This window comes from Macaca mulatta, chromosome 7, assembly GCF_049350105.2.
Source record: "Macaca mulatta isolate MMU2019108-1 chromosome 7, T2T-MMU8v2.0, whole genome shotgun sequence".
In the NCBI taxonomy this organism is placed as follows: domain Eukaryota; kingdom Metazoa; phylum Chordata; class Mammalia; order Primates; family Cercopithecidae; genus Macaca; species Macaca mulatta.
Window position 1 is genome coordinate 44,178,661 of NC_133412.1, and position 27,988 is coordinate 44,206,648.

Genomic DNA, 27,988 nt, shown 5'->3' on the forward strand with positions numbered 1-27,988 from the left:
CGTCCCATTCTTTCAATATCCTCTCCACTAGAGGTCAGCGGGGCAGGAAATCTGACAAAATCAACTGTTCATGAGGCATAAAGATAATAATAGTGTTAATAGCTTAAATTCAGTGGGCATATACTGTGTGCCAGGTACCATTCTAAGCACCTTATTTATATTGGCTCAAATAGACTCCAGTATTACCTCCATTTTACAGATGAGGAAACTGAGGTTAATTTGCCTACAGTAATACAGGTATGAGAGGGCAGAGCTGGGCTTTGACCCCAGGCAGTCTGTCTCCAGAGCCTGTGCATTTAGCTGTTGTGGGGCCTCAGAGCTACCAATGGTGTTTGAGGATGGTACTGACGCCGGTCGAGAGGCTTCTGTAGAGGCAGGTAGTATAGGGTAGTCAGGGTGCACAGGCCTGGCAAGTCGTCAGAACTGGCTTCAAGTCCAGGGCTCTGCTTCCTAACTGTGTAACACTGGGCAAGTTAGTTAACCTCTCTGAGCATTGATTTTCTAACTAGAAGTGGTAAGAGTTGAATTAAATTAAAAAACAAAAACCCAACCCTGACACAAATCCTAGTCCTAAGAGGCTGTCCTCAAAGGACTCCACCCCACCTGCTCTGTTCCCCACTCATGGCTAGGTTGGTTGAGGGAGGCTGGGAAGGGTCCACAAGGATCCATAAGGGAAGACCACTCAATCAGATGAGGCATGTGAGCTCCCTGAGAGCAGGGGCTTGACTTGCCACCTAGAAGCCTCCTCCCATGCCTCTGACATATGAATGTGTGAAAGAGTGAAATAATGCATGGAAAAAAGAATGAGTAGGAGGGCTAGAAAGAGGGGGACATTTTACCCACAGAAAAAAACCCAAGGGAGGGTTTTGTGCAATTCCAGTGATAATATCCAGGATGCAAGATGGCAGGTCAGTCAGGATAAGCTAGGTAATGCTGTGGTAACAAACACCCCTCTAATCCCAGCGGCTTTCCAACAAACATGTTTATTTCTTGTTTATGCACTATAAGACAGGTTACCAAGGTGCTCTGTTCTTCCAAGTTACTCGAAGATCCAGCTGAAGGAAGCTCCACGTTGACATACTTTTATAATGGTGGCTGTAGAGAAAAGAGGATGTGACAAACCCCACATTGATTCTGAAGTTGTCTGCCCAGAAATGTCTTACATCCCTTCTGCTCATCCTTTCTGCTCATATTTCATCAGTCAAAACAAATTATATGGTCACACTTAAGTTCAAGTGGATGGGGAAGTACCATCCTTACAGAAATGACAGGACTGGCTGTTTTCTTTATTATTATTATTATTATTTTTGAGACAGAGTCTCACTCTGTTGCCAGGCTGGAGTATAGTGGCGCGATCTTGGCTCACTGCAACCTCCGCCTCCCAGGTTCAAGCAATTCTCCTGCCTCAGCCTCCTGAGTAGCTGGGAGTACAGTCATGTACCACGATGCCCAGCTAATTTTTGTATTTTTAGTAGAGACGGGGTTTCACCATGTTGGCCAGGATGGTCTCGATCTCTTGACCTCATGATCGGCCCGCGTCAGCCTCCCAAAGCGCTGGGATTACAGGCGTGAGCCACCGTGCCCAGCCAGGACTGGCTGTTTTTAACAGGCCTAATCACCACCATTCATGGTATAGGCCAGAGGGCCACTTGGGCTGAATGCAGCTCACAGACATGGTTTGTTTGGCCTGCTCAGTGTTTTAAATATTTTTATGTGGTTTCTAACATTTTTGACATCATAATATGTCATATACAAATCTGTATACCTGGCTACATTTGAAATTTGGACTATTAGGTGACAGAGAGTATCTTAGTCCATTCAGGCTGCTATAATAAAATACCATAGAGGTGGTTTATAAACAGCAGAAATTAATTTCTCACAGATCTGGGAAGTCCAAGATCAAAGCACCAGCAGATTTGGGGTCTGGTGAGGTCCTTCCTGGTTCACAGATGGTTGTCTTTTTGCTGTGTCCTTACTTGACAGAAGGTGGAGGGAGGTCTCTGGAGCCTTCTTTATAAGGTCACTAATCCCATTCAAGAGGGCTCTACCCTCGTGACCTAATCACCTCCCACTGCTCCACCTCCTAATATCATCACATTGGTGATTAGGTTTCAACATGTGAGTTTTGCAGGGGCACAAACATTCAGTCCATTGCAGTGAGCCCCATTACTCTGACATGGATTAAGTTGGGCCAGTTATAACAGAAAAACTCAAAATAGCAGTAGCTTAAATGAGATGGATGCTTCTTTCTCATATAAAAGAAGTCAGAAGATTAATAGACAGCCCAGGCCTGGCTTGGGAGACTCAAAAAGCCATCAGGGATTTATGCTCCTCTCTCTTTCTGTTCTTCCATCTTCAGTGTATGGCTTCTTTTTTTGTCGTTGTTGAGATGGAGTCCCGCTCTGTCACCCAGGCATAATCTCGGCTCACTGCAACCTCTCCCTCCTGGGTTCAAGCAATTCTCCTGTCTCAGCCTCCTGAGTAGCTGGGATTACAGGTGTGCGCCACCACGTGCAGCTAATTTTTGCATTTTTAGTAGAGACAGGGTTTCACCATGTTGCCCAGGATGGTCTCGAACTCCTGACCTCAGGTGATCCACCCACCTCAGCCTCCCAAGGTGCTGGGATTACAGATATGAGCCACGGTGCCCAGCCCAGTGTATGGCTTTTCTCTGCAAAGGTCGCTTCATGGTCCCTGATGACTTCCAGGGCTCCAGCTGTCACATCTATAACCTAGGCCAAAGAAGGAAAGGTTGAAGGCAAAAAAAGGTGCTTCTCGGCTGAATCAGCAGCCTTTATGCAGTCTTTCCAGAAGTCTCACACAATGCTTCTCTTTACATCTTATTGGCCAGAAAGAGTCACATGGCTACACTGAGTGCAAGGGAGAGAGAAGGGGTAGTTATGTGACTGTGCTCAGGCCAAGGTAGTCTTTTTTTCCAGGACAAAATTTGCCCAGTTAAAAATAATTTAAATAAGAATAATCATTCTGCTATTAAGGAGAAAAGGGAGAATTGAGGTTGTCAACTGAGGTTGTCTCTGCCTTGGGCCTGCAGTCCTGATTGTGGAGAAGCATATGCTTCACTAACGCTGGGCCTGAGCTCACCATGGCTTTATACCTTTCTTTCTTTCCTTTTTTTTTTTGAGATGAGTCTCGCTCTGTCGCCTGGCTGGAGTGCAGTGGTGCAATCTTCGTTCACTGCAAGCTCTGCCTCCCAGGTTCACGCCATTCTCCTGCCTCAGCCTCCTGAGTAGCTGGGACTACAGGCACCCACCACAACATCCAGCTAAGTTTTTGTATTTTTAGTAGAGACGGGGGTTTCACCGTTTTAGCCAGGATGGTCTTGATCCCCTGACTTCGTGATCCACCCACCTTGGCCTCCCAAAGTGCTGGGATTACAGGCGTGAGCCACCGCACCTGGTCGGCTTAATACCTTTCTAGTACTCAGTGTCAGTTACGATTCATCTTTGGGCTTATGTTGGCTTTTTTTTTTTTTTTAAGTGAAACTAAGAGGAGAAAGAAATATTTCCTATTCTTATGTCTCTGTTAAAAATCAAAAGAGCAAAGGATATACCAAGAGAGTTATATATTTCAGGAAAAGCAAAAAAGGAAGCATATTTCTTTGGGGAAGGGAAAAATATTCCTAGCTGTGTATCATGCAAATAAGTTATGTTGAAAACATGCAACTTACCACATTATCATGAAACGGCTGACTTGCTTTACTGACCACTCTGGCCTGGCAGGCACTTTACTCGGTGGGTAGCTCCCTGGAAAGACGGGGGGCCTCAGCCTCCCTGGCTCTGCACAGTGCATCCCTCTTCCTGGGAGGAGGACAGCCCTGTTTTGTCCAACCCCTCTTACCCCTCATTTGGAATTATCTCACCCTTCTTTGTATTCAGGGCTTATTTTGAGCAAGTTCAAAACTGCCTTGCAAAGTTCAAGATCATTATGGCAGGCAAAAATGCAGTGAAATAGCACACCACTGTCAGTTAATTACTAAAAATCCTTTAATAGCTGACATTATTATAAATTATATACCCATGATGACAGGGACAATTGGGCTCTCTGTTTTTCTTGCCCTGCATTGGAACCCCAAACAATGCTGTCTTGTTGGGGAGAATGACCTGGATGCACTTGCAGGCAAGTTGGGAGTTTACATGGGCTACCTTTGCTGACCACACAGGCCCTGGTCCTCTGAGGACACCCTGCTCCTGGGTGGGGATGAGGCAGTTGCCTGACAAGGCCCCAGAACCAACCCTGCCTCCATTTCCACCCCCCTTCTCCACTGCTATTGCTACAGAAGTATCTTCTTCTTGAACCTCCCAACTCCCTCTGTCTTTCTGTTTTTCTGCCGATCTAGGCCCAGCTCAAAGAGCCCCTCTTCCAGGCAGCCTCTCCTTATTCTCCTTCCCAAAGCTGAAGACTCCTGGTAGGTAGATTCTCTTTTGTCTTTTGTGTCTGGTGTGTAAAGTATACATCTTAAATGTAAACCTTGATGATTTTTTTACATATGTATATACAATTTAACCTTTTTCCAGATCAAAATGTATATACTATTTAACCTTTTTCCAGATAGAAATGTATATACAATTTAACCTTTTTCCAGATCCAAATGTGCATCCTTTCTTAACTCAAAAATGTTACTGTGTGTAAGAATCCCCACAGGAGCAGGTAAAAACTGCAACCTCTGGCCTAACCCAGAGATGCTGGTTGAGTGGGCCTGGGATGGCCTAGGAGTCAACAGGTTAGCTATACCCAGGCCTTCAGGTAGAGGCGCCTGTGGTCCACCCTTGCAGAAACCCACCCAATGCTTCCTGGGATAAGTCCTGTGTCTTCTTAGTTACTCCTCTGTTGGGGGGTGGGGCATGCTCTGGTCCCTTTTATCTGGGGGCCCAGAAAGGTTTTGGGTTGAAAGCAGCACCCGCAGGGGTCGATCCAGGCTGGATGCAGCCTGAAACTGCAGTATGGGAAGCTGTCTTTAAGAAAATAATACTTTGTTGTGCACAGGGTCTTGTAAGGGCTTCCTACAACTGATGTTTGCCCACTTTCAATCCACTCAGGCAGCCACCAATAATTCATGGTCTTAGAAGTGGTTGAGGGATGGCCGGGCGCGGTGGCTCAAGCCTGTAATCCCAGCACTTTGGGAGACCGAGATGGGCGGATCACAAGGTCAGGAGATTGAGACCATCCTGGCTAACACAGTGAAACCCCGTCTCTACTAAAAAAAAAACAAAAACAAAACAAAAACCTAGCCGGGCGAGGTGGCGGGCGCCTGTAGTCCCAGCTACTTGGGAGGCTGAGGCAGGAGAATGGCGTAGACCCGGGAGGCAGAGCTTGCAGTGAGCTGAGATCCGGCCACTGCACTCCAGCCTGGGCGACAGAGTGAGACTCCGTCTCAACGAAAAGAAAAAAAAAAAAAGAAGTGGTTGAGGTGAGAAGTTGTTTGCCAGACAAGACAGATCCACTCTCCAGCTCACCCCTTCCATCCACAGGTATAGCCATGGAGATCTTGGGCCCTGCCCCATACTAGAATGACCTCAGGGAGCTAAAAAAGCAAAAATAACCAACACACTTGGGCCCCACACCAAATATTCTGATTAAATTGGTTTGGAATGGGGACTGGGCTTCAGTAGTTTTTTAAAACTCTCAGGTGACTCTAATACACAGCCAAAACTGAGACCCGCTGAGCAGAGACTTGATTCTGAATTCTAATCTTTCCTTATCTGCTCCAGACTTATACTAAGAGAATGCCAAGTGAATGCACCTCCCACCACTACCTTCCACCTCTCCCTCTGAAGGGGCTGGGACTCCTGGCTGTGGCCAGTGTTCTCAACGCCAACCATGTACCTGGTCCACCTCCAGTGCACCCCTTCCATTTTGGGGACAAATCAACCAGTAGTAATGGGCATTATTAAGCATCATACATTATTTCTAATCCTCAGGGCAACCCTGCGTTTTAGCAGGAAGGATGCTGAGCTCAAGAAGCCTTAGTGATTGCTTTACAGTGGTCCAGAGGATAAGTGCTGGAGCTGGGACCAAATCCAGGTCTTCATGGCTCCGAAGCCAATGTGTATTTCCCTGAGCCAGGCTGCTCCTAGAAGCAGTGCCTGTTTACTGAATACAATTGCCCAAGGTACAGGCCCAGGGCTGGCTTATCCATTAGGTACAGCAGGTCCAGGGCCTAGGGCCCATGATATCTTAGGGGGACTACAAAATGTTTTAATTTTAATTGTATTTAAAGCAATAATAATGGTAGTAATAAATATATAACAACTAATCCAGCCTGGATTTCATTTGTCTTGATGCCAATACACTAGTGAAATATATTTTTTAAAAGTGGCATGGGAGAAGGGGCCTGTGAAGACAGTGTCTAAGGCCCATGGAAGTCATAATACCCTGGAGGGCACTGGTGACTATGTCCTTCAGCCCCTTCCAGAGCACGGCTCAGGCTAGTGGGAATTAAGCAAGGAATGTTTATTACACACTTTCTGTGTGCCTCATTCTGGGAAGTAAATAAGAGCATAAAGCCTGTCCTGGTCTGCCTAGGAAGAGGAGATGTACACACAGGAAACTAAAAGCAAGACAAGACAGGATGCACATTCTGACTGTCGGCAGTTCTTACTTAGATCTCTTCTTGGTTTTGTCGTTTCATTTGTCAGTTAGTCAGTGTTCTGCTTTGCAGGTTACTGAATTGTTTTATGTACTTAATGATTTAATCAACAATTATTTTGTTGATTTCTTCCTTTCTTCAACAAATATTTACTATTTTAATAATATATTTATCATTTTAAAATACTTGTGTGTGTGTGTGTGTGTGTGTGTGTGTGTGTGTGTGTTTGAGGTTGGAGACAGGGTCTCACTATGTTGCCAGGCTGGAGTGCAGTGGTTCTTCATAGGCATGGTCAGGGCACATTTTGGCCTCAAACTCCTGGCTTTAAGCAATCCTCATGCCTCAGCCTCCCGAGTAGCTGGGATTACCACTGTACCTGGCCCTGATTTAATTGTTTTTGAATAGGTAATTCAGCTCATGGTGCAAACATTCAGGAGGTACGGAAGGATATATACCAAGAAGGCTGCGGGCAGGAGAGAGGTCTCTTTTGTACTGAATCTTTGGTCTCTCTTATATTTTGTACCAAGTTCAAGTATTACCTATTTATTAGAATAAAAATAAGCAAGCAAACAAAAAACCAGATGGGTACGGGCTGAAGAGTTTATTCACCCAGCTTTCCAGTCTTCTGGTTTCCTTCCCCAGAAGCAACCATTTATACCAGCTTATCATGTATCTTTCCAACATTTCTGTGTATACAAGCCTTTATGCTTTTAAACATTTCAAGCAAATTGTAGCACACTGTATACATCGTTGTTAGTTAATGTCTTGATCTTTTTTTTTTTTTGAGAGGGAGTTTCACTCTTGTCACCCAGGCTGGAGTGCAATGGAGTGATCTTGGCTCACTGTAACCTCTGCCTCCTGGATTCAAGAGATTCTCCTGCCTCAGCCTCCCAAGTAGCTGGGATTATAGGCATGCGCCACCACGCCCGGCTAATTTTTGTATTTTTGGTAGAGATGGGGTTTCACCATGTTGGCCTGGCTAGTCTCGAACTCCTGACCTCAGGTGATCTGCCCGCCTCAACCTCCCACAGTGCTGGGATTACAGGCATGAGACACCGCACCTGGCCTGTGTTGATCTTTTTATACAGGGGGCCCCCCTCCTTCTTCTTCAACAGTTGGGTGATATACCTTAATTTCTTTAACTACTGCTAATTTCTTTATCTTGTATTGATAAAGTTAAGGTTGTTTCCAATCTCTTTTTGCTATAAAGTAACCTTATGGAGCCTAACTCCCCGCTTTCAGTTATACAATACATGACCATGTACAGGTATCATTTCAGTCATATGCAAGCACATCGCTATCGTATATGTATAAATTGGAATTGCAGGGTCAACATATGGGCATTGCTGCAAGGGGGGGGGGGCGGGAATTGGTACAACTTCTCTGGAGTACCCAGTTTAACTTTTGATATCTATCAAAAGTTAAGATCTGTCTCCTCTCCCTAAAACAGAGCACCTCCTGGGTGCTGGGTTAGGGGTGCAGAGATGAGGACTCAGGCTTTGCTCTTGAGGGTCTCTCCAAGGTGGACAAATCATCTCCAGCCCTAGGAAGTAGGAATGTAAAATGCCAGGGCAGTGCAAGGAAGATAGCCTTGGGCTAGTCACTGGGGAGAAAGGGGGAAAAAATTTGCCCAGAGGAAAGGGAGGAAGGACATTCCAGGCAGATGGACCAGCAAGTGCAAAGTCTGGGATATTAGAGAGCAGGTGGGGCACTTTGGGGTGTTCCAGAGAGCAGCCCTCACTTGTTCAGGATTCATGTAGTGGAGTGGCAGGGAGATGGAGTGGGACCTGCTCCTAACAGGGCTGGGAGGTTACTCTTTAGCTTGTTAGCCAGGGGGATCCACTAAAGCATTCTCAATCAGGAAGTCTGATAGTCAGAGAGGACTGCTGGAAGGCTGTCTCTGGCCATGTTATAAAAGAGTGATTGAATGCAGACATTTTTTCAAATAAACTCCTAGTACCTGAAGGGCAGGGCTCCCTGCACTAACTGCCTTTGGTCCATAGTAAGTGCCCAGTAGAAATGCTCTGTTGAATTATAGCCGAGCACCAAAATGTGACACATCTCTGGTTATCGTTTCTCAACTGAGGGCTTCTACAATCCCCCGAAGGTTAGAAAAGCGAACCTCCTCCAGGAGGGCGAGGTCAGGTCTGTGATCAGTCTGGGGTCAGGGTCTGATGCTGCTCACAGTGACCATGACATGCTTCAGAAGTCTCCCATCCCCGTTCAGAACTCATGAGAACTGTGCATTCTATTCCCTCTATCTGGGTTAGCTTGAATATTAAAGATCAAATATACTACAAATGTAATATAAAAAATAAATTTCCGGGCCGGCCTCGGTGGCTCATGCCTGTAATCCCAGCACTTTGGAAGGCCAAAGCCAGTGGTTCACCTGAGGTCAGGAGTTCGAGACCAGCCTGGCCAACATGGCAAAACCCGTCTCTACTAAAAATACAAAAAATTAGCTGGGCATGGTGGGGGCACCTATAATCCCAGCTACTCGAGAAGCTGAGGCAGGAGAATCACTTGAACCCAGAAGGCGGATGCTGCAGTGAGCTGAGATCATGCCACTCCACTCCAACCTGGGCGACAAGAGTGAAACTCCGTATCAAAAATAAAATAAAATAAAATAAAATAAAATAAAATAAAATAAAATAAAATAAATAAATGTCCCCAACATCTGTGAATGAAGTAAGCTCTCCAGAAAAATCCCTTGATTCCAAAAGGCCCCACATTAGCCCAGTTTGAGGAGGATGGATTTAGGTAATGCAGGCTGACAGTGCTCACCCTGGCCTCTGTACAACTGCCTCCATCCCTTTTAACAACCATGAAACTCACTGCACTTTGCTCATTCATGCCTTCATCCATCCATTCATTCATTCATTCATCCATGCAATATTTTTGAAGGCTGACAATGCCCAGGACATTGCCCTCCCCTGTGGGTACACAAGGAGCAGAATAACAGTGGCAGCTCTAAATGCTTTGTACATATTATCTCGGTCAACTCTCACAATGACCATATGAGGTAATAACCTTATTAATCAGCTTATTGAGCTGCTGAGTCCTACAGTGTGCCAGAACTTTATTCATTTAACTCCCACCTTGGTCAAGTTGGTACACTTTACAGGTGAGGGAACTGAGAATCACAGAGGCTAAATAGTTTGCAGGGTTGCTATTAGTTCAGAGGCTTAACTTGGTAATGACTGACTCCATGCTCATTTCACTAATAAAAACTACTTTTGATTGAGCCCTTACTAGATGCCAGACACTGCGCTAAGCATTTTGATCTTCCAAACAACCTCCTTATATTATTATTACTATTACCAGCAAAAGATTAAGCATCAATGACATGAGTATACTGTTCAGATGTTCTTTTATACTTTCAAAGATGTGACAGCAAATCATGCTGGCTCTATCTTTAGGATATATAAAATGTCTGGGATCCAACTGCTGCTCCCCCACATCCACTGCTCTCACCCTGGTCCAAGCCACCATGGCCTCTGGCCTGGACTGCTGCCACAGTCTCCTACCAGGCCCTTCTCCCACCCCGCCCTTGCAGTCAGTTCATAAGGCAGTTCAAGGGAGGCTCTTGAAACAGAAGAGAGATCCTATTCCTTCTCTGCCCAGAACCTCCAGGGGCTCCCAAGTCACTCAGATGACAAGCCAAAGATCCAACACTAGCCTATATGAACTTACAATCTGCCCCCAATATTACTCCGATCTCATCACTTTTTTGATGGTCCTGGAATGGGCCAGGTCTGCTCCTATTTCAGGGCCCTTGTACTTGCTGTTCTCTGCGGCTGTGACATTCTTCCCCCAGATAGCATCATAGCTAATTTCCTCCCCACTCTACCCCTACCAGCAATACCTAGCTCAAATGTCACCTTCTCAGGGAGGCCTTCTCTGACCACTTTCTTTAAACCACAAACTGCCATCTCCCAACATTCCTTTCTCTTCTTCTCTGCTTTATTTTTGACCTCAGCACCTTTACCTTCAATACACTGGCTACCTGGTTATTTTATTATGATCTTCCCCTTAGACTCCTTGAGCTAGGAATGTTTGTGTTTTGCTTACTGCAGGATGGCTAGCACCTAGAGGAGGGCCTGGCACCCAGTAGGAGCTCAGTAATTTGTGTTAAATGAATGAACACAAAGTTCCATTCATTCACATATGCATTTTCCAAGGGAGAGAGGGTCTAGAGCATTCATCAGAGCTTCAGAAGGGTTGTTTACTACTGCCCACAGGTGCCCAACTCTCCCATTTGGGGCTATGTGGACCAAGCAGATTTACCCTCCAAAGGGGGAGACAATACCACTTAGCCACTTGGGCCTATAGTTAGTCTACAAAATTTGGGCCATAGGAGTTAATAAGTGGGACCCTGGTTTATCCATCAGTTTCGTATGAAGTGGGTCATGATGACTCAGTCTCCCTGCCAATCCACCTGCCTATAGCAAGAGGTGGCCCTGATCCCCTCTGCGATGTCTCTGTTCATAAGTGGTAGCCCCTAAATACTGCCCCTTTCCCACCACCCAGAAGTAACCTTTCCCTTGCATGATTTCTGCTGTTTCATGCCTTGTACCTTCCCAGTAGTGTGGGACATTTCCCAAGGGCAAGGGACTGGTTTTCTTTTCTAGGACTAGGTGTTAAGAAGATGCACACACATCTCAGGCAGCTCTGGGTTCAAGTTTCAACTCTGCTACCTACTTGGTGTGTGATCTGTAACAAATTATTTAACCTCTGTGTTTCCTCCTCTAAAAATATGGGTCTAGGAAGAATAAAACCTTCTTCACTATGTTGTTGGGGGGATATGATGAGATACTGATGTGCTTGGCACAGGGATAAGCATGGAGTTAAGTGGGGGATTTTATTTCAACCACCCTACAAATATTTATTGAGTGCCCACTATGTGACAGGCATTGAACTAGGGACCAGGAAGAAGAAATGGGGCAAGTGCTGTCTTATGTGATATAGCTTTTCAATGGCACAGGCAGAATGGCATCAAATGGCCTCTCTGTGACTCCACTGCCTCCACGCTGCTGTGGGTGGCCTGGGCCTGCTACTTTCACCATCTCATCCCTTGTGGAGCTTACATCCCAAAGGTAGAGGAGAACAGATAAAAGATTGTACGGTTTTGAACTGGGACAAGCCCAGTAAAGGGGAAGCATAGAGTTCTTTGGGGAAAATACTGGAATAAGAGAGTGGGGGCACATTTGAATCTGAGGGGGTCAGAGTTACTTGTGAGTTAATTTGTGAGTAACTCGGGTGCAGAGACCTGTGGATAAGCATCAGGGACCCCACCTTCTTCCTTTCCTCTCTTTTCCCTGCATCCCCAGGTATTTGGAGCTTGCTCTCCAGTCTGGCAGTCTCGAGGGAGGGTGTTCTTGGGCTGTAGCATGTCCCTGCCCTGCTGGGCCCCGCCATACACACCCTCTAGTGGCCACAATGCATGCCAGGCACTAGGCTGAATGGGCCCTAGGAATCCAAAGACAGGAGGACTGTCACTGCTCTTCCCATCCTGACATTATCTCCACTCAGATGCAGTGGTCCTGTAAGGAGGGCTGCTTCTAGGTCCTCTTGTCACTTAATTTTGTCAGTCACCTCCAGCATGATTCTTATTTCCACTGCACAGATGAGAATCCCAAGGCTCGTAGAGTTGAGGGAGGTAAGTAGGGTCAGTACTGAATTTAGGCCCACCAGACTCTGGTTTCCGTGAGCTTCAGGTGGCATCGCTCCTGAGCACATCAGGAACGATGCCACATCTCCCAGTGAGCAAGAGATGATGCCAGATTTTGCCCATTACTGCCCAGCAAAGAAGGCAGGTCTCCCCAGAAAGGTCACTGCTTCAATCTCTCAGGGCATTCCCCCAGGAACTCTGCAGATTGGGATGCCATGGTACCTCAGAGAGGCATGGGGGTGGAAGTGGGGAGAAGGGAGCCCCTAGGGGTCTGTACGTGCTGAGCATCTGTGGAAGCACACACGTCCCTGCCCTCAGGAGGTCCTGCAGGTTACCTGCAGGTAATCCTTCCTGCCGGCTCATTTCCTTTGCTTCCCATTACACAAGCATACCCCTTCTTCAGCCAAACTGGCTGGGTTTTAATCCGGCATCGGCCACTAACTACAAGCTTGTGCAAGTTACTTTTGGCAAGCCTTTGTGCCTCAGTGTCTTTATCTATAAAATGGCCGTAACAGGCCGGGCGTGGTGGCTTGTGCCTATAATGCCAACACTTTGGGAGGCCAAGGCAGGCGGATCACTTCAGGCAGGTCAGGAGTTTGAGACCAGCCTGGCCAACATGGTAAAACCCCGTCTCTACTAAAAATGCAAAAATTAGCCAGGCATGGTGGTGCATGCCTGTAGTTCCAGTTACCTGGGGGTGCTGAGGCAGGAGAATCACTTGAACCCAGGAGGTGGAGGTTGCAGTGAGCCAAGATTGCACCACTGCACTCTAGGCTGGGGACAGAGTGAGACTCCGTCTCAAAAACCAAATAAGAAATGGTGGTAACAGGCCAGGCGTGGTGGCTCACGCTTATAATCCCAACATTTTGGGAGGCTGAGGCAGGCGGATCACTTCAGGCAGGTCAGGAGTTCGAGACCAGCCTGGCCAACATGGTGAAACCACATCTCTACTAAAAATACAAAAATTAGCGGGGCATGGTGGTGCATGCTTGTAGTTCCAACTACTTGGGAGGCTGAGGCACGAGAATCACTTGAGCCCGGGAAGCAGAGGCTGCAGTGAGCTGAGATCACACCACTGCACTCCAGTCTGGGGACAGAGCAAGGCTCTGTCTCAAAAAAACAAATACATTAAATAAAAAATAAAAACAAAATAGTGGTAACAACCATACCTATCCCAAGTGTTGTTCTGGGGCCTCAACCCCTGACACTTTTGATTCAGCGGGTGGGCCTTTGAACCACATTTTGGAAATCCCTGCCTGAAGAGTACAGTCTGGCAACACAGACCTACACACCACTTCCAGCCAGAGGATGAGCAGGCGTGCTGGTTCACGCCTCTCTGGTTTCAGCATGTTAGCATTGTCAATGCCATCCTCGTTTTAGTGGCATGTTACACAAGTAAGTTCCTGTGCCTCAGTTTTCCTCATCTGTAAGTGGAGATAATAGTAACTATGCTAAGTTCTTATATATTAATAATAATAGTACCTATGTTAAGTGGTGTGAGAATTAACTAAGTCCTGGAACATTGCCTTGCCCATAGTAACGACTCAATACGCATGAACTATTATTATTGTAATCCACAGTCAAAGATAATCCACAAAGAGCAGACACGGGGATAAAAGAAAATACATTGAGTTTCTCTTTGTATTTGAAGATGTATTAATTTCCCCAGGGGCGAAAAGTGACTGAAAGGGGCCACAAGACGGGCTTCTGGGGTGCATTGCTTTTTGGGTGCTGGTGACATCTTGTGTGTTTGTTCACTTGTGAAAATTCATCCTGCTGTTCGCTTGAGATTTGTGCATTTAACGTGCACAATCTCCAGGGAGCTTCGTGGTTCTGTGAAGCACGAAGGGCAAGCATCCTTATCCGCGGTTTCAAACAAGAAAATGAGGCTAGGACCGCTACTTTAATTTGGCCAAAGTAGGAGATGGGTGTGAGGAAGTGTCTCAGTCCCATCTTTCGTTCGGGGAGCAACCGCCACTCCCAGAGAGCGCAGCGCGAACAGTACCTGGCTCCAGGTAAAGCTCAGCAAATGGTTCTGAATCCTCCTTGCAAATGCCACCCTTCCCCCAGCGCACACAGCCTCTGGGCACGGCCGGGGATTCGCACCGCCGCGCACGCCACAGACCAGCCCCACGCGTGGCCACCCTCCAGGGAGACCCGCTCGCCGGCGCCCCGCGGCCACCGCGGGAGAATGGCGTCCAGTCCCGGGCCAATGAGAGTAGCGGAATTTCTTTCATTCAGCGCGGGGCCAGGCTCCTGCCCGGAAAGGGGCGGGGCGCCGCGCCGGGGGTGGGGCCGCCGAGAGCGGGGGGAGAGGGCGGTGCCGGCCCCGCGGCCTGGCCAATCGGCGCCGCGCCCGGGGGGGGAGGGGGGCCCAGGCCTTTTTTCCCCTCCGCGCGGGACCAATCCCGACTTTACAAGCTTGAACTTTTGCCACCCTCGGACGAGCTAGCGCGCCCGAGGAGGTACCCCGCCGCGCCGGCTCCAGGGGCAGGAGCGGCCTTAACCCTTCCCGCGCCAGGCGTCAGGCTGCTGCCGCCGCGCCCCGGATCCCGCCCCCAACTCACCCTAATTTTCGCATGGAAACCTCGCTAGGGAAAGCGTGATCCCTCACCTACAGCCCTCTCCGAGGTGCGGAGAGTAAACTGGAGAGGGGAGAGGAAGCACCCAGCCTGGAGGCGGCCCGGCCGGCCGGCGGCCCGCCTCGCTCCGAGGGAGGGCCGTGGCGACCGAGAGGAGCCAGCGAGTAGACACTCCCCGCCTCTACACCACCCTCTCCATCTCTCCACTCGGGGCGAGCCTGGAGCCACCGTGCGCAAAGCGCCCTAAGTTCCCTGTTTGGCCCGGCAGAGCGACCCCCAACTTTGTGCAAGGAGCGTAGAGCCCCTCGTGCAGTCACGGAAGATCCGCTACCCCAACATATCCGCCGCCCCCTGCTCCTCAGGCTCAACCCAGGAAGGCACACACGCACACCCATTTTTATTAGCCTGCCCTGGGATGGGGGTTTGGAACAACTGTAAAGTGCAAAGTGTGTTTATAAGTTTGTGCACAAGCCAGGGAGAGGCAAAGCGCCCCGCTTGCGTCCGAGTCTCAGTGGGTCCGCCGAGCCTCGCGCGCCTGCCCGTGGCTCATGTAACCCTGTGTGTATGTGTGTGTGTGTGTCCGCGGGCGCGTGTGTGCTCGCTCGCATCCATGCCCTGGGCACAACGCGAGGCAGAAAGCGGGCCGCGGGAGCTGTCAGGCCCTGGGCTGGGGTGCCGGGGCGGTGTGGGGCGGGGGCCAGAGCTCGGCCCGCCCCGGGAGCCGGCCCCTTGGAGCCTCCGGCCCTGCAATGGGACGTGTTCTCCTTTAAGAGTTAAGAAACTTGAAACCTTGTTTGCGCAACAATCAGCGCCGCGGAGCCGCCAAAGTGTCTAGACTGGCATATGATGGGAGTCAGCCAATGACTCCGCGGCGCTCCTCCGGGGGCCCTCAGTGTGCGTTTGAGGAGAACAAAAAAGAGAGAGCGAGCGGAGCAGGGGAGCGATCGAGGGAGCCGAGCCGAGAGAAAGAGCCGCTGGGCGCTGCCTCGCCAGACCTCGCTGGGACCCCGGGGCCACCGGGAGGCACTTTTGTGGAGGGGGGAGGGGGGGCGACCTCGGCAGCGTCGGCGCACGAAGCGTCCGAGGGCAGCGTGGGGCGGGCTGCGACCTCTGCCTCGGTGGACTGCATTTTTAATTAAGGATTCCCAGCAGCTCTTTGGGATTTTTACAGCTTCCACTCATGTGTTGACACCCGCGTCCAGGAGAAACTCGCTCCAAGTGCATCTAGCGCCTGGGACCTGAGACGGCGTTGGCCTTTCGTGCATGCAAATCCAGGGATTTAGGTTTTGTTTGGGATTTCCTTTTCTTTCTTTCCTTTTTTTTTTTTTTCTTTTTGCAGGGAGTAAGAAGGGAGCTGGGGTTATCAACAAGCCTGCCTTTCGGATCCTGCAGGAAAAGCCCATGTAGTTAAGCGCTTTGGTTTAAAATAAGGCAGGGGAAAGGGAGGGCTTTCCAAACACATTTGGGGGTTCGCGCGAGCGCTTTGTGCTCATTGACCAGCCGCGCAACTTTTGAAGGCTCGCCGGCCCATGTGGGGTCTTTCTGGCGGTGCGCCGCCTGCAGCCCCTTAAAGCGCGGGGACTGGAGTTGTTGAGCAGCCCCGACGCTGCGGTCCGTGTAGCCGCTGGCCGCGCGCGGACTGCGGCTCGGCGTGCGCGTGTTCCCGGCCGTCCCGCCTCGGCGAGCTCCCTCATGTTGTCGCCCTGCGGCGCCCCTTCGACGACAGGCTGTGCACGGTCTGCACGGCGCTCCGCGGCGGAGCTTCATGTGGGGCTGCGACCCGCGCAGCCGGCGCCTCGCTGAGGGAACGGACCCCCGGTAACCGGAGACCGCCTCCCCCCCACCCCTGGCGCCAAAGGATATCGTATGTTCAGGTCCAAACGCTCGGGGCTGGTGCGGCGACTTTGGCGAAGTCGTGTGGTCCCCGACCGGGAGGAAGGCGGCAGCGGCGGCGGTGGTGGCGGCGACGAGGATGGGAGCTTGGGCAGCCGAGCTGAGCCGGCCCCGCGGGCAAGAGAGGGCGGAGGCTGCGGCCGCTCCGAAGTCCGCCCGGTAGCCCCGCGGCGGCCCCGGGACGCAGTGGGACAGCGAGGCGCCCAGGGCGCGGGGAGGCGCCGGCGCGCAGGGGGCCCCCCGAGGCCCATGTCGGAGCCGGGGGCCGGCGCTGGGGGCTCCCTGCTGGACGTGGCGGAGTCGGGAGGCCCGGGCTGGCTGCCCGAGAGTGACTGCGAGACGGTGACCTGCTGTCTCTTTTCGGAGCGGGACGCCGCCGGCGCGCCCCGGGACGCCAGCGACCCCCTGGCCGGGGCGGCCCTGGAGCCGGCGGGCGGCGGGCGGAGTCGCGAAGCGCGCTCGCGGCTGCTGCTGTTGGAGCAGGAACTCAAAACGGTCACGTACTCGCTGCTGAAGCGGCTCAAGGAGCGCTCGCTGGACACGCTGCTGGAGGCGGTGGAGTCCCGCGGCGGCGTGCCGGGCGGCTGCGTGCTGGTGCCGCGAGCCGACCTCCGCCTGGGCGGCCAGCCCGCGCCGCCGCAGCTGCTGCTCGGCCGCCTCTTCCGCTGGCCCGACCTGCAGCACGCAGTGGAGCTGAAGCCACTGTGCGGCTGCCACAGCTTCGCCGCCGCCGCCGACGGCCCCACCGTGTGCTGCAACCCCTACCACTTCAGCCGGCTCTGCGGGCCAGGTGAGCGCGCTGCGCCGGCCGGCGGGGCCCCGGCTCCCGGTCCCCGTCCCCTTCCTTGCCCTTCTCTCTGTGACACTGCGGGTCGGCGCAGCTGCGGGTGCTCCCTCGGGTGCCCTTGGAGCGTGGTAGCCACCAGGAGAGGCGCCTTAGCCCAGCCGAGGGGAGTGGGTATCCCAGCACACACCTCAAGTGGCAACTTTATCTCAAGTCTCCGGTAAACTTAAAAGGGTACACGTCGTAGTTTTCTCTGTGCAGTTTCAGGGACATGATGTAGGCTCCAACTTCATAGGCAGTGAAAGGGGAGGGCAGGCCAAGGAGAGACCAAAGAAGTAGGTACTATTTCCTCCTACCTCAATTCCGGAATCTACCCCAGTCTGTACCCAGGCTTCTAGCATTTGTATGCAAGTGCCCTTACCCATACTGTGCTTTTCTATGTCCAAGCAGCTTTAAGTTGTGAAATTGGGTGTACACAAATCATAGCTAGAATCAAAAGTCTTCGTCAAATGCCCAATTTGTGCCTTTGTATACTTTCGACAAAGCTTTGCAGGGTAATCCCTCTCTGGAGTAAAGAGCACCGTCTTTATTCCCCACGTATAATCATTCCCCACATCCCCTTGGGTGTCAAGTGCCAGGGTCTTCCATAGTCCTTCTCAACTTTTGTTTTCAGCTTTTGTATAGAGTTTAGGGTCTTGGTGGCATCTGTGAGTAGTTGAAGAAGCCAGATACTCGATTACCTCTGAGAACTGCCCCCCTTCTTTGTTCTCCTCTTGGGATTTCCTGCACACACCCCACCCTTAGCCTTGCTTACCCGGCTAGGCCCTGGTGCTCAGGTGCAGACAGGCGGAGGCTCCAGCAGGTCAGGAGGCTCCAGCAGGCCAGGAGCTTGCACTTACTTGCCTTGCTCTGACCTCTGCCTTGTGGGGAACACATATTTTAGCCTGTAGCTAGCCTCTGAGGGATGTATGGGAATCCATCAGGTGACACTGGGGTTTTGCAGGGGTGGGACTGGCAGGGAGTCACAGGCTCTTGAGCCTGGGAGGGCTATGAATCCCTCCATTCTGGCTTCCCTGGGGAGAGTCAGCACCCAGGCTGGGAGCACAGAGAGGGTCAGATCTTAGGTCTCCTGACTCTGTGTGGAAGAGGAAGATGGGCCTAGGATGGTGCATTTGTCCTAGGTGTCTTGTCTGTGTGTGGAGTAGTGTCTGGAGAGGAAAGGAAGTTTTCCCTCAGTGATGATTCCTGCATAGAGGGCATTGATGGGGGTGAGTGGGGAGGGGCATGGTTGATCAGGCACCTTACTCCCCTCATGGTAACTCCAGTCCTAATTTAGGATCTATGAGCAGTCCCTGATCTGTGGCCCATGCCAGGCTTTCTATGCACTCTTTTCCTCTTGCTGACAGCTTTCCCTGGAAGTGACTTTCTCCCCTCTGCGAACTCTGTCTCCTCCCTGCCTCTGGGGAAGGAGACCCCTATTTATGGTTGTCTTGTTCCTGGTCATTTTTTTTTTTTTAAGTGGGCCCATTCCACTCTTGTAGAAGCCCCTGGCAGGTATATTCTCTCTCGCCACTTCAGTGTGCCAGCAAATGTTTGTTGAGCAACTATTCTGGGCCAGGCACTGTGCAGGGTGCTGTGGCTAGCAGAGTGGAAATATGAGTAGGATCTGTGCCCTCAAGAAATATAATCCCACGAGGGATTTATGGAGGAGAAATGGGGGAAGAAGGGAAGTGTGCAGGGCCAGGTCACTGGGTCTGAACTACCAGAAGGCTGTGGGGTGTATGTAATAGGATGGCCTGAAGGAGCTCCACAGCTCCAGCCTGGAGCAGGACCTTGGAGGATGGGTCAGAGGAGAGGGAGCCAGCCAGCTCAGAGTTAAGGTGCCAGCCATGCTCAGGTGGGTGGGCAGGGCGGGGAGGAGTGAAAAAGCTGGAGACAATGGACAGGACCGCTCCTGCTACTACTCCTGGGACTAGGAGCTGGCTTGGGTGTTGGTTTACATTTAGTGGTTTTGGAGAGGTACAGGTCAAGAGATAACCTGGCAAGCTGCAGTGGAACGGTTCTTGACCATGGACCTAGTCCTAGGCTCTGCCCAGCTCGTAACCTGCCGCTTGACTTTGGATGAGTTACCTCTCCTCAGCCACGGTGCTGGTCAGTGGGGGTGGCTCTAGGAACATTCTCCCCATCTAAATCTGGACTAAGCCTTGGGACTTGATTCCCCTCCTTCTCCCAGAAGGAGGCGCTGTTGCCAGGGCTGCAGCGCCCCAAGTCTCCTCCCCTGTTCCTTTGCTAGCTGCTAGCAGGTGGGGCCCCCATTCAGCCACCCTGGGGACCGCTGGGAGGACCGATGGTCAGGGAAGAGTTTCCAGTATGTGCCAGGTTGACCCTCTTGCCCCTGGCCTGAGAGCTGGGGGAGCCCTGGGCTGCTCACCCCACCTCTACCGCCTGGCCGCCAGCCTGGCTCCCATAACTGGGCGGGCGCATAGCTGGGGCTCAGCCGTGCGCGTCCTGATAAGGAGCCTGCGCCTTCCAGGGCTCTGGGGAGAGAGCCCGGGCACCGAGCAGACAGACGCGCTCGCACACACAGCGCAGGCACACAGCTAGCGAGCAAAGTACACTGGAACACCAGCACTGAGGGACTCCCACCTGGCAGCCGTCACCTCTGCACCTTCATGGACCACCGCAGGGAGCCCCCGTGACAGGAGACCCCTTCCTGGGCAGTGTGGACCCCTGCTGTTCGGAGCCCATTCTCCATCAACTTGAGTTGTGGCTTGGGGCTAGTTTCGCCTTTGGGCTTCTTTTCCCGTATCTAAAGTAAGGGATTGGAGGGAATCCCTGCGGGCTGACATGCAGATTCCAGGCCACACAGGCCTCCGTCCCCTCCCCCACTCTGCCCCAGGCTTGTCTCGGCAACAGGGGTCCTGAGGAGGGGACCCACCTCTGCTGGGCATAAGCTGGGGGCCTCCTGGCCTCCCAGCCCGTGGGAGTCAGGCCCAGCTCTGCCTCCCCCTTGGGTGTCTTTCTGTCCCAGGAAAAGCCAGTTCGCTGAGCTCGGTGGGTGCCTATGTGGACGGAAATGTGGAGAAATACTTTAATCACAGCTCTAACCTGTGTTTATAGAGCTCCTTTCTCCTGAAAGTATCCATTAACTTCGGAATAAATCTCCTGCTCTTTGCTTCCCCACTTTTTTTTTTTTCTGTAATTATATTCAGTAAATTACTATTATCCAAATTGCGCCCGGGGAAGAGAGACAGAGCGAGAGAGAGAACTTCTAAACGACTGGAGGAGGCCGCCTAGGAAAACACAGGGTTCCCAGGCCAGGACTATAGGAATTAGAATGGGCTAGAAAGTTTTCCTTTTATTTGGCCTGGCATTATCCCTTTGAAATGAGATCAATTTCAAGTTGGGCTTCCAAGCCCCCGCCCTGCCCGGCTCAGCGGCCCCTAGCCCTGCTTGTCTGCTCCTCCTAGCTCCTCCTGGAGGTGAGGAAGGGGTGATAATGTGCAGTTTGCCTCTTGCTGGCGCCAGCCGGCTGCGCTGTTTATCTGGCTGCCAGGGGAATCTGGGCAATTAGGCTCAGCCAGCCTTAAAGTGCCAGGAGCTCCTTTTCTGCGTGTCCCATCATGGGGCTTAGGGTTGAGTCTTCGGCTTCTGGGGGCAGGAAGGATGGGCACTCAGGAGGCCCCCTCCCCACCCACAGCCCCTCTTTGGGAGGGGGGGAAACTTGGCAACCGGGGAGGCATGTGAATCTTTTCCTAAGCAAGATGCTGAGCTGCAAAGATTGGGGGTGGAAGGTAATGTCCCAAACTGAAACTTTTCCAGGCACTGGGAGAGGCTGTGAACTCTTCTGGCTTTAGAATTTAGGTCTAGATCCCAAAAGGCTAAGTACCCCCTGGGGGCTAACCAGAGGCATGCCTGGGCTGAGCTGAACCTTCTGGTGCACTGGCCCCTGGCTGACTGCTCTTGCTTCTGCAGGAAGTTGGAGGAGATTCCTGAAGTTGATGCCTCAGGCTGGATGTCCAAGGGGGTTGGAGTTGCTGATGTCTTTCTGTCTCCCTCTCTTTTCTTTTCCTCCCTACCAGGTCCACTTCTTTCAGAGGAGCCTGCAGTGCTCTAAAAGTTCTCCTGTTAAAGTTTAGAGCATATGGGTTATTATTTTAAAATCAACACAACTTTTTAAAGTACTAAGACAACTTCTAAGAGGGGAGTGGACAGAGGGCCTGGTGGCAGCTCACAGTTTCTTTTCTGATCTTTGGTCTCACCCACCAAGTGTCCCACCTGAGTGCCCACCTTGCCCACCTGAGGTAATGCCCTGGGGCTCCATCAGTCCAGATCCATAGGGTGCAGCCACGTGGGAATGGTGGCTGATTGTTACCCAGTAGTGTTCATAGCACATTATTCATAATATCTAAAGAGAGGAAGCAACCCAAATGTCCATTAGCTGATGAATGGATAAATGAAATATGGTACATCCAAAAAATGGAATATCATTCACTCATGAAAAAGAACGGAGTACCGAAACGTGTTACAACATGGATGAACCTCGATGACTTTGTGCCACATGAAAGAAGAAGCCAGCCACAAAAGGCCATATGTTGTATGAAATGAAATGTCCAGAATGGGCGTGGGAATAGAGACAAAAAGTAGGTTAGTGGTTGCCCAGGGTTTTGGGGTTGGGGTCTAGGAAGTGACTGCCAGTGGGGATGGTGTTTCTTTTTGTGATGAAAAAAAATGTCCTGTGTTTAGATTGTGGTTGATGGTTGCACAACATTGTAAATATACTAAAAAAACCCACTGAATGGTATATTTTAAAAAAGGATGAATCTTAGGGTATGTGAATTATATCTCAATTTTTGGAAAGGGTTACCTGATACTGGTCTCCAGCTGGCCTTCCCCATAATACCTGCAGCTACTTTCATATGTGGCCTTGGGCAGGTCCTTCAGCAAGTGGGACCTTAGTTTTCATATCAGTGAAAAGAAGGAATTGAGTTGGGTGAACCCCAAGGCCTCTTCTGTCTCTGACACTCTAAATCCTTGTGTTGTGGGGTAGAGTCTAAAGCCTTCATACTTTTTTAGTTGCCTACAATGGAATCTAGTGAGTAGCTTTCAGTCCATGCGGTTGTTAAACAGTTGGCTGGGTGCGGTGGCTCATGCCTATAATCCCAGCACTTTGGGAGGCCGAGGCGGGCGGATCACCTGAGGTCGGGAGTTCAAGACCAGCCTGACCAACGTGGAGAAACCCCATCTCTACTAAAAATACAAAATTAGCTGGGCGTGGTGGTGCATGCCTGTAATCCCAGCTACTAGGGAGGCTGAGGCAGGAGAATCGCTTGAACCTGCGAGGTGGAGGTTGCGGTGAGCCGAGATCACGCCATTGCACTCCAGCCTGGGCAACAAGAGCGAAACTCTGTCTCAAGTAAATAAACAGTTGTGTGCATACCATTTTGCCAGAGCTAATGGGAGCCTGGTGAGGTCCCTCCTGAACACTTTGCAGTGCTCCACTACCTGGCATGTCTCCTGGTTCAGGTTCATAGATTTTCTTTCTATCTCACAACATTGGAACTCCCAACTCAGCTATGGCCGTGGGTAGTGGGTGTCACAACTCAAGGCTCAGGTAGCTCTTCCAGGTGGGACTTCATTAGCCTTTCCTGCCTTCCACCTTTTGATTCCCAGGTAAGCAGCCCCTGGAAGAGATGCTGGCATTGGTTACAGAGGCTTGACTCCAGACACTACTGCCCATAGTTGTCAAGATTCACCTTTGGGGACAAATCTTGGGGGCGGATGTCCAGAGCTCCATGCCATGTGTGGCCTAGGCCTCAGCCAGTCAGATTTTTGCAAAAGTAACCCTAAGAAATTGCAGGCTTTCTGATAAGCTCTTGCGGGTAGTGGAAAGGGCATGGAGGTCAGGGACCTGGCCTTGGTTCTGGCTCATTACCTAGCTCCTGAGGAAGTCACTTCCACTCACCAGGCCACAGTCTCCTCCTCTGTACAGTGGAAGCACTGGCCTCAATTCTCTTTTCCTGTGGAACTCCAGCCCTTCCTCTGCGCTGCCCCTTGTCCTGAGAGGCTGGTCCTCCTCAAGGCTGGCCTCTAGGCCTGAGAGCCCCCTAGATCCTCTTTCTGCACATCTTTGTCCACAGGTGCATTCAACTTTACCATTATCCTCATCCCAGTTGTCTATGTCCATATTTAGTGAGCATGTTCTGTGCAGGTGATGTCCCAGACCCAGCGGGGATGAAGCGGTATAAGAAAGGGCATCTCTTGATTCCACCTCATTGGGTGGCAGAGCAGAGTTAGGCCTGGACTGGAATCCCAGCTCCACCATGACTGGCTCAGGAGACATGCGCAAGTCAGTTTTCTCATCTGTAAAATGGAGATAATAATGTCATCTCATTTGTTTTTTGTATTTTGAGAAAGGATTAAATAAAAATAGGTGCCTGATGAGCATAATTAACTACTCTGTACCTGAGGTCTAAAATAATAAAATTGAAAGTGATTGGCATGGAGTGAGACACAAGGTAGGCACCGAGCAAATGTTCACGTCTCTCTCAGTGGCTACTCTGTGATTCACTTTTCCTTCTCCCTAATTTCTGTCCACAGAAAGTCTCTGTTTCTAAACCTCAGAGCTTTGACTTTGTTGGAAGTAACTTTGAGCTGGAAAAGCCAGGGTGGGGAAGAGGTGAGGCCTCATTGGGTGTATGGAGCAAAACAAGTGCTCCTATAACTAATTGTGCCTTATTACAATTGCGAAAAACACTTATTACCCCTTGTGTCATTACTGATACCCGCCTAATAATAGTTATTACCACTTTATTACCACTGAGAGTTTGTTTTAGTTTGCGATTTGATTGTGTTTAGTTTCATTTACCGAAAATGAAGGGTCATTTCATTCATGCAAATTGTTACTTAGTTTAGCAAATTGTTACTTCCCATAAAGCAAGAAGCTAAGGAATTCTTCTGAAGGCAAAGTATATGTTTTTAAGGAGGAGTATTTTAGGCAAATGAAAGGAAACCCAAAGAAAAATATCATAGACAATAAGGAATAATAGCATCTGAGCTGTAGAGAACTTGCGTTCCACCCCGTCCTTTACAAAAGGGGAGACTGAGGCCAAGAGTGGAAGTGACTGGCTTTAAGACCTCCTATTGAGATAGCTGGGTTTGGCCCTTTGGGTCCTAACCCTTTCTACTGTCCTCCCCTGCACCTAGGAATGCTAGCTCTAATGCAGCTTGTTTGGACACGAGTTTCTGCGTCTGGGCCTTTGCACTTACACTCAGCTCTGACTAGGCTTGCCAAATTTAGCAAGTAAAATGCAGGATGCCCAGTTAAATTAGAGTATCAGATAAACAACACACCATGTTTTAGTATAAGTACACCGCCAATATTGAAAGGGGCACACTTATACTACAAAATGATGCTATGTTTATCCAAAACTCAAATGTAACTGAGCATCTGGTATTTCATCCAGCAGCCCTGGTTCTGACTTTCCCTGCACTCACGTTTCTCGTTAAAGTAGTAACAGTTACTGTTTATGGAGGTGTTTTTCGATAGTGCCAAGAGCTGCACTAAGCATTTTACATACATTATCCCAGCAAACCTGGGAGGTCTAGATGATGATTATCCTCATTTTAGAGCTGAAGAAACAGGCTCAGAGAGGTGAAGTAAGTTGCTTGAGGTCACAAAGCCAAATATGGCAGAGCTGGGATTGAGCCCGTATCTGTCTGTGCCCCAAGTCTGTGGCTTTAACTGTTGAGGGGATTTGGGCAGCAGAGGAGGTGGGACAAAGGGAGGGCTTTCTGGAGGCTGAGTTTATTATTTGCGGAAACCAGAAATTAAAAGCATGTAGAACCTGAGGTGTGAGCTCCCCGACCCTGGCAGTGACATGCTGTCTCCTGTCTTCCAGAATCTCCGCCACCTCCCTACTCTCGGCTGTCTCCTCGCGACGACTACAAGCCACTGGGTAAGTGCACCCTCCTTCCTACCCTTGCAGAGGAGTGTCCCTCACTGGGTTCCCTTCAGCCCAGTGTCTGTCCAGCCTCAGGGCTGGAGGGCTGGAGGGGAGGGGTGAAAGCCAGACCGGTTGCTGTGAAATGGGGTGAAGTTGTGCAAACACTCCCACAGTTGGGCCAAAGCAGACCCAGCTTCTGCAGCAGGCTATTTACATCTCGAAATTCCACGGCTCATCATTAACCTCTCCGTGACCTTTTAAACATGGGCCTTTCGAAGATGAATGGGTTTTGACTTATGCATCTCACTGGAGGTGCGTTGGTATTTCTGTGTCTCTTTCCTCTCTCTTGGGCCCCCCAGCCTTGGGTTATTCTCCTTTAGAGTGTATTAATTAGTAGTATGACAAATAGGTTGGGCATGAAGTCTTTGTTGAGAGGAGCTGTGTATTTTCCCCCTTTTTAAGCCAAGATGTTCACTTGAGCAGAAACAACAATTGGAGTATTAAAAAGGAATGTATATTGGTATACAAAGCCCCTGGCATGGACTGTCCCCTAGGTGAGCTTAGTGGAGTTGGTAATTTTAGACAACTCCCATTCAGAGGCAGAACATGTTTTCTGTAAAACCTTGAGCCTAGATGATCAGCCCATATTCTGGGGTAGATGTAAGTGGTTTCAAAAGCAGAGACTGTTGGCTCACGCCTGTAATCCCAGCACTTTGGGAGGCCAAGGGGGGCAGATCACTTGAGGTTAGGAGGTTGAGATCAGCCTAGCCAACATGGTGAAACCCTGTCTCTACTAAAAGTACAAAAATTAGCTGGGTGTGGTGGTGCACATGCTCCCGAGTAGCTGTAATCCCAGCTACTCGGGAGGCTGAGGCAGGAAAATTGCTTGAACCTGGGAGGTTGCAGTGAGCTGAGGTCACGCCACTGCACTCCAGCCTGGGTGACAGAGTGAGTGAAACTCTGTCTCAAAAAAAAAAAAAAAAAAAAAAAAAAAAGAATAGAGATTGTGGCTGGGAACGATGGCTCATGCCTATAATCCCAGCATTTTAGGAGGCTGAGGTGGGAGGATCACTTAAGCCCAGGAGTTAGAGGCTGCAGTGAGGTATGACTGTGCCACTGCACTCCAGTCTGGGTGACAGAACAAGACCCCCTCTGTAAAATAAAATAAAAGTGGAGAGTGCTTGGCTCTCTGTTTCCTCTAGTGGGGTTTCAGGGCATGGGTTCTGAGGCAGAGAAGTGATGGAATCTGTAGGATCCTGACTGGGGCAAGTTAGTTTGGCCCTGACAGTGCCAGGAAAGCAACTTTGTGACCCAAGCAGTTCCCGTGGGACTCAAGCTTTAAAAGTCAGATGGCGTGGCAACGATGCTGAAACATTCCACCAAGTGACCGCAAAAAGTGGGTTTTGTTTGGCTTTTTTGTAAAGGCCTCCTCCCAGTAGTGTGTGTTAGCATCATCTGGGAGGTCACTTCTTTTTTTCTTTGTTTGAGATGGAGTCTCGCTCTGTCACCTAGGCTGGAGTGAAATGGCGTGAACTCGGCCCACTGCAACCTCCGCCTCCTGGTTTCAAACGATTCTTCTGCCTCAGCCTCCCGAGTAGCTGGGACTACAGGTGCCCACCACCACGCCCGGCTAATTTTTGTAGAGACGGAGTTTTACCATATTGGCCAGGCTGGTCTCAATCTCCTGACCTCGTGATCTGCCCACCTTGGCCTCCCAAAGTGCTGGGAATACAGGCGTGAGCCACTGCACCTGGCTGGGGAGGTCCCTTCTTAGTGTCGTAGACACTCAGGCATATCCACCCCAGTTTTCCTTCCAGACCCCTCACCTGCCGTGAAGTCAGAAGTGCCCACCAGGTCCCTTCAGAAGTGTGACCTTCTCAGGCTAGGTGGGCAGAGGCTGTCCCACGAGGGTGTGGGAGTCAGCGACCAAACTATGGTGGCCACCCTATTGTTGTTCCAGAAGTAGAATTGTCCCATGAATGGGGGAGCCTTAGTTTCTGGGGAACTGGAGAGATCTTCTGGTGGGAGCTTGTCACTTAAGAGATGAAGAATCAAACTGAGTGAGGGGGAGGAGCTGCCCAGCTAATGAGCTGCAGGGTTGAGGCACAAACTCAGAGCAGCCCCCACTCAGGTGGGTGGCTGGCTGTCCTTCCCTTGGAGGCCTGTCTCAGCATTTCCTAAGTCAGCATAATTGCACTAGTTGCTTGCAAGATCCTTAGTTCCATTAGAGAAAAAAACCTTCAAAAGTTCTTAGTGAAAGTTCTTAGCACCTCAGCTTGAATGTCAAGGATCATCGCCCTGAGGGTTTGTCAGTTAGCATGTGATAAAGCAGCAAAAATCAGGGCACTGCCCAGCCCTGCAGAGTGACCATGTGGAAATCAAACAGTTGTCCCCATGATTTTACAAATGAGATGAATGAGGCCCAGAAAGAGGAAGTGACTCTTACCGGTGGTCAAATAGCTCAGCCCACCACCTGTTTTTATATGGCTTGCAAGCTAAGAATGG

General features: G+C 50.4%; 1 protein-coding gene across 1 annotated transcript in view; it reads left to right on the forward strand.

Annotated features, from left to right (window-relative positions):
• The first annotated feature begins 15,665 nt into the window (after positions 1-15,665).
• SMAD6 (SMAD family member 6) overlaps positions 15,666-27,988 on the forward strand; it is an 81,773-nt gene continuing 69,450 nt past the window's right edge. Inside the window, exons 1-2 of the mRNA XM_015142533.3 lie at positions 15,666-17,543; positions 25,439-25,495. Coding sequence (XP_014998019.2) covers positions 16,727-17,543; positions 25,439-25,495 — 874 coding nt within the window. The 5' untranslated portion in view covers positions 15,666-16,726. The remainder of the gene's footprint in view (positions 17,544-25,438; positions 25,496-27,988) is intronic.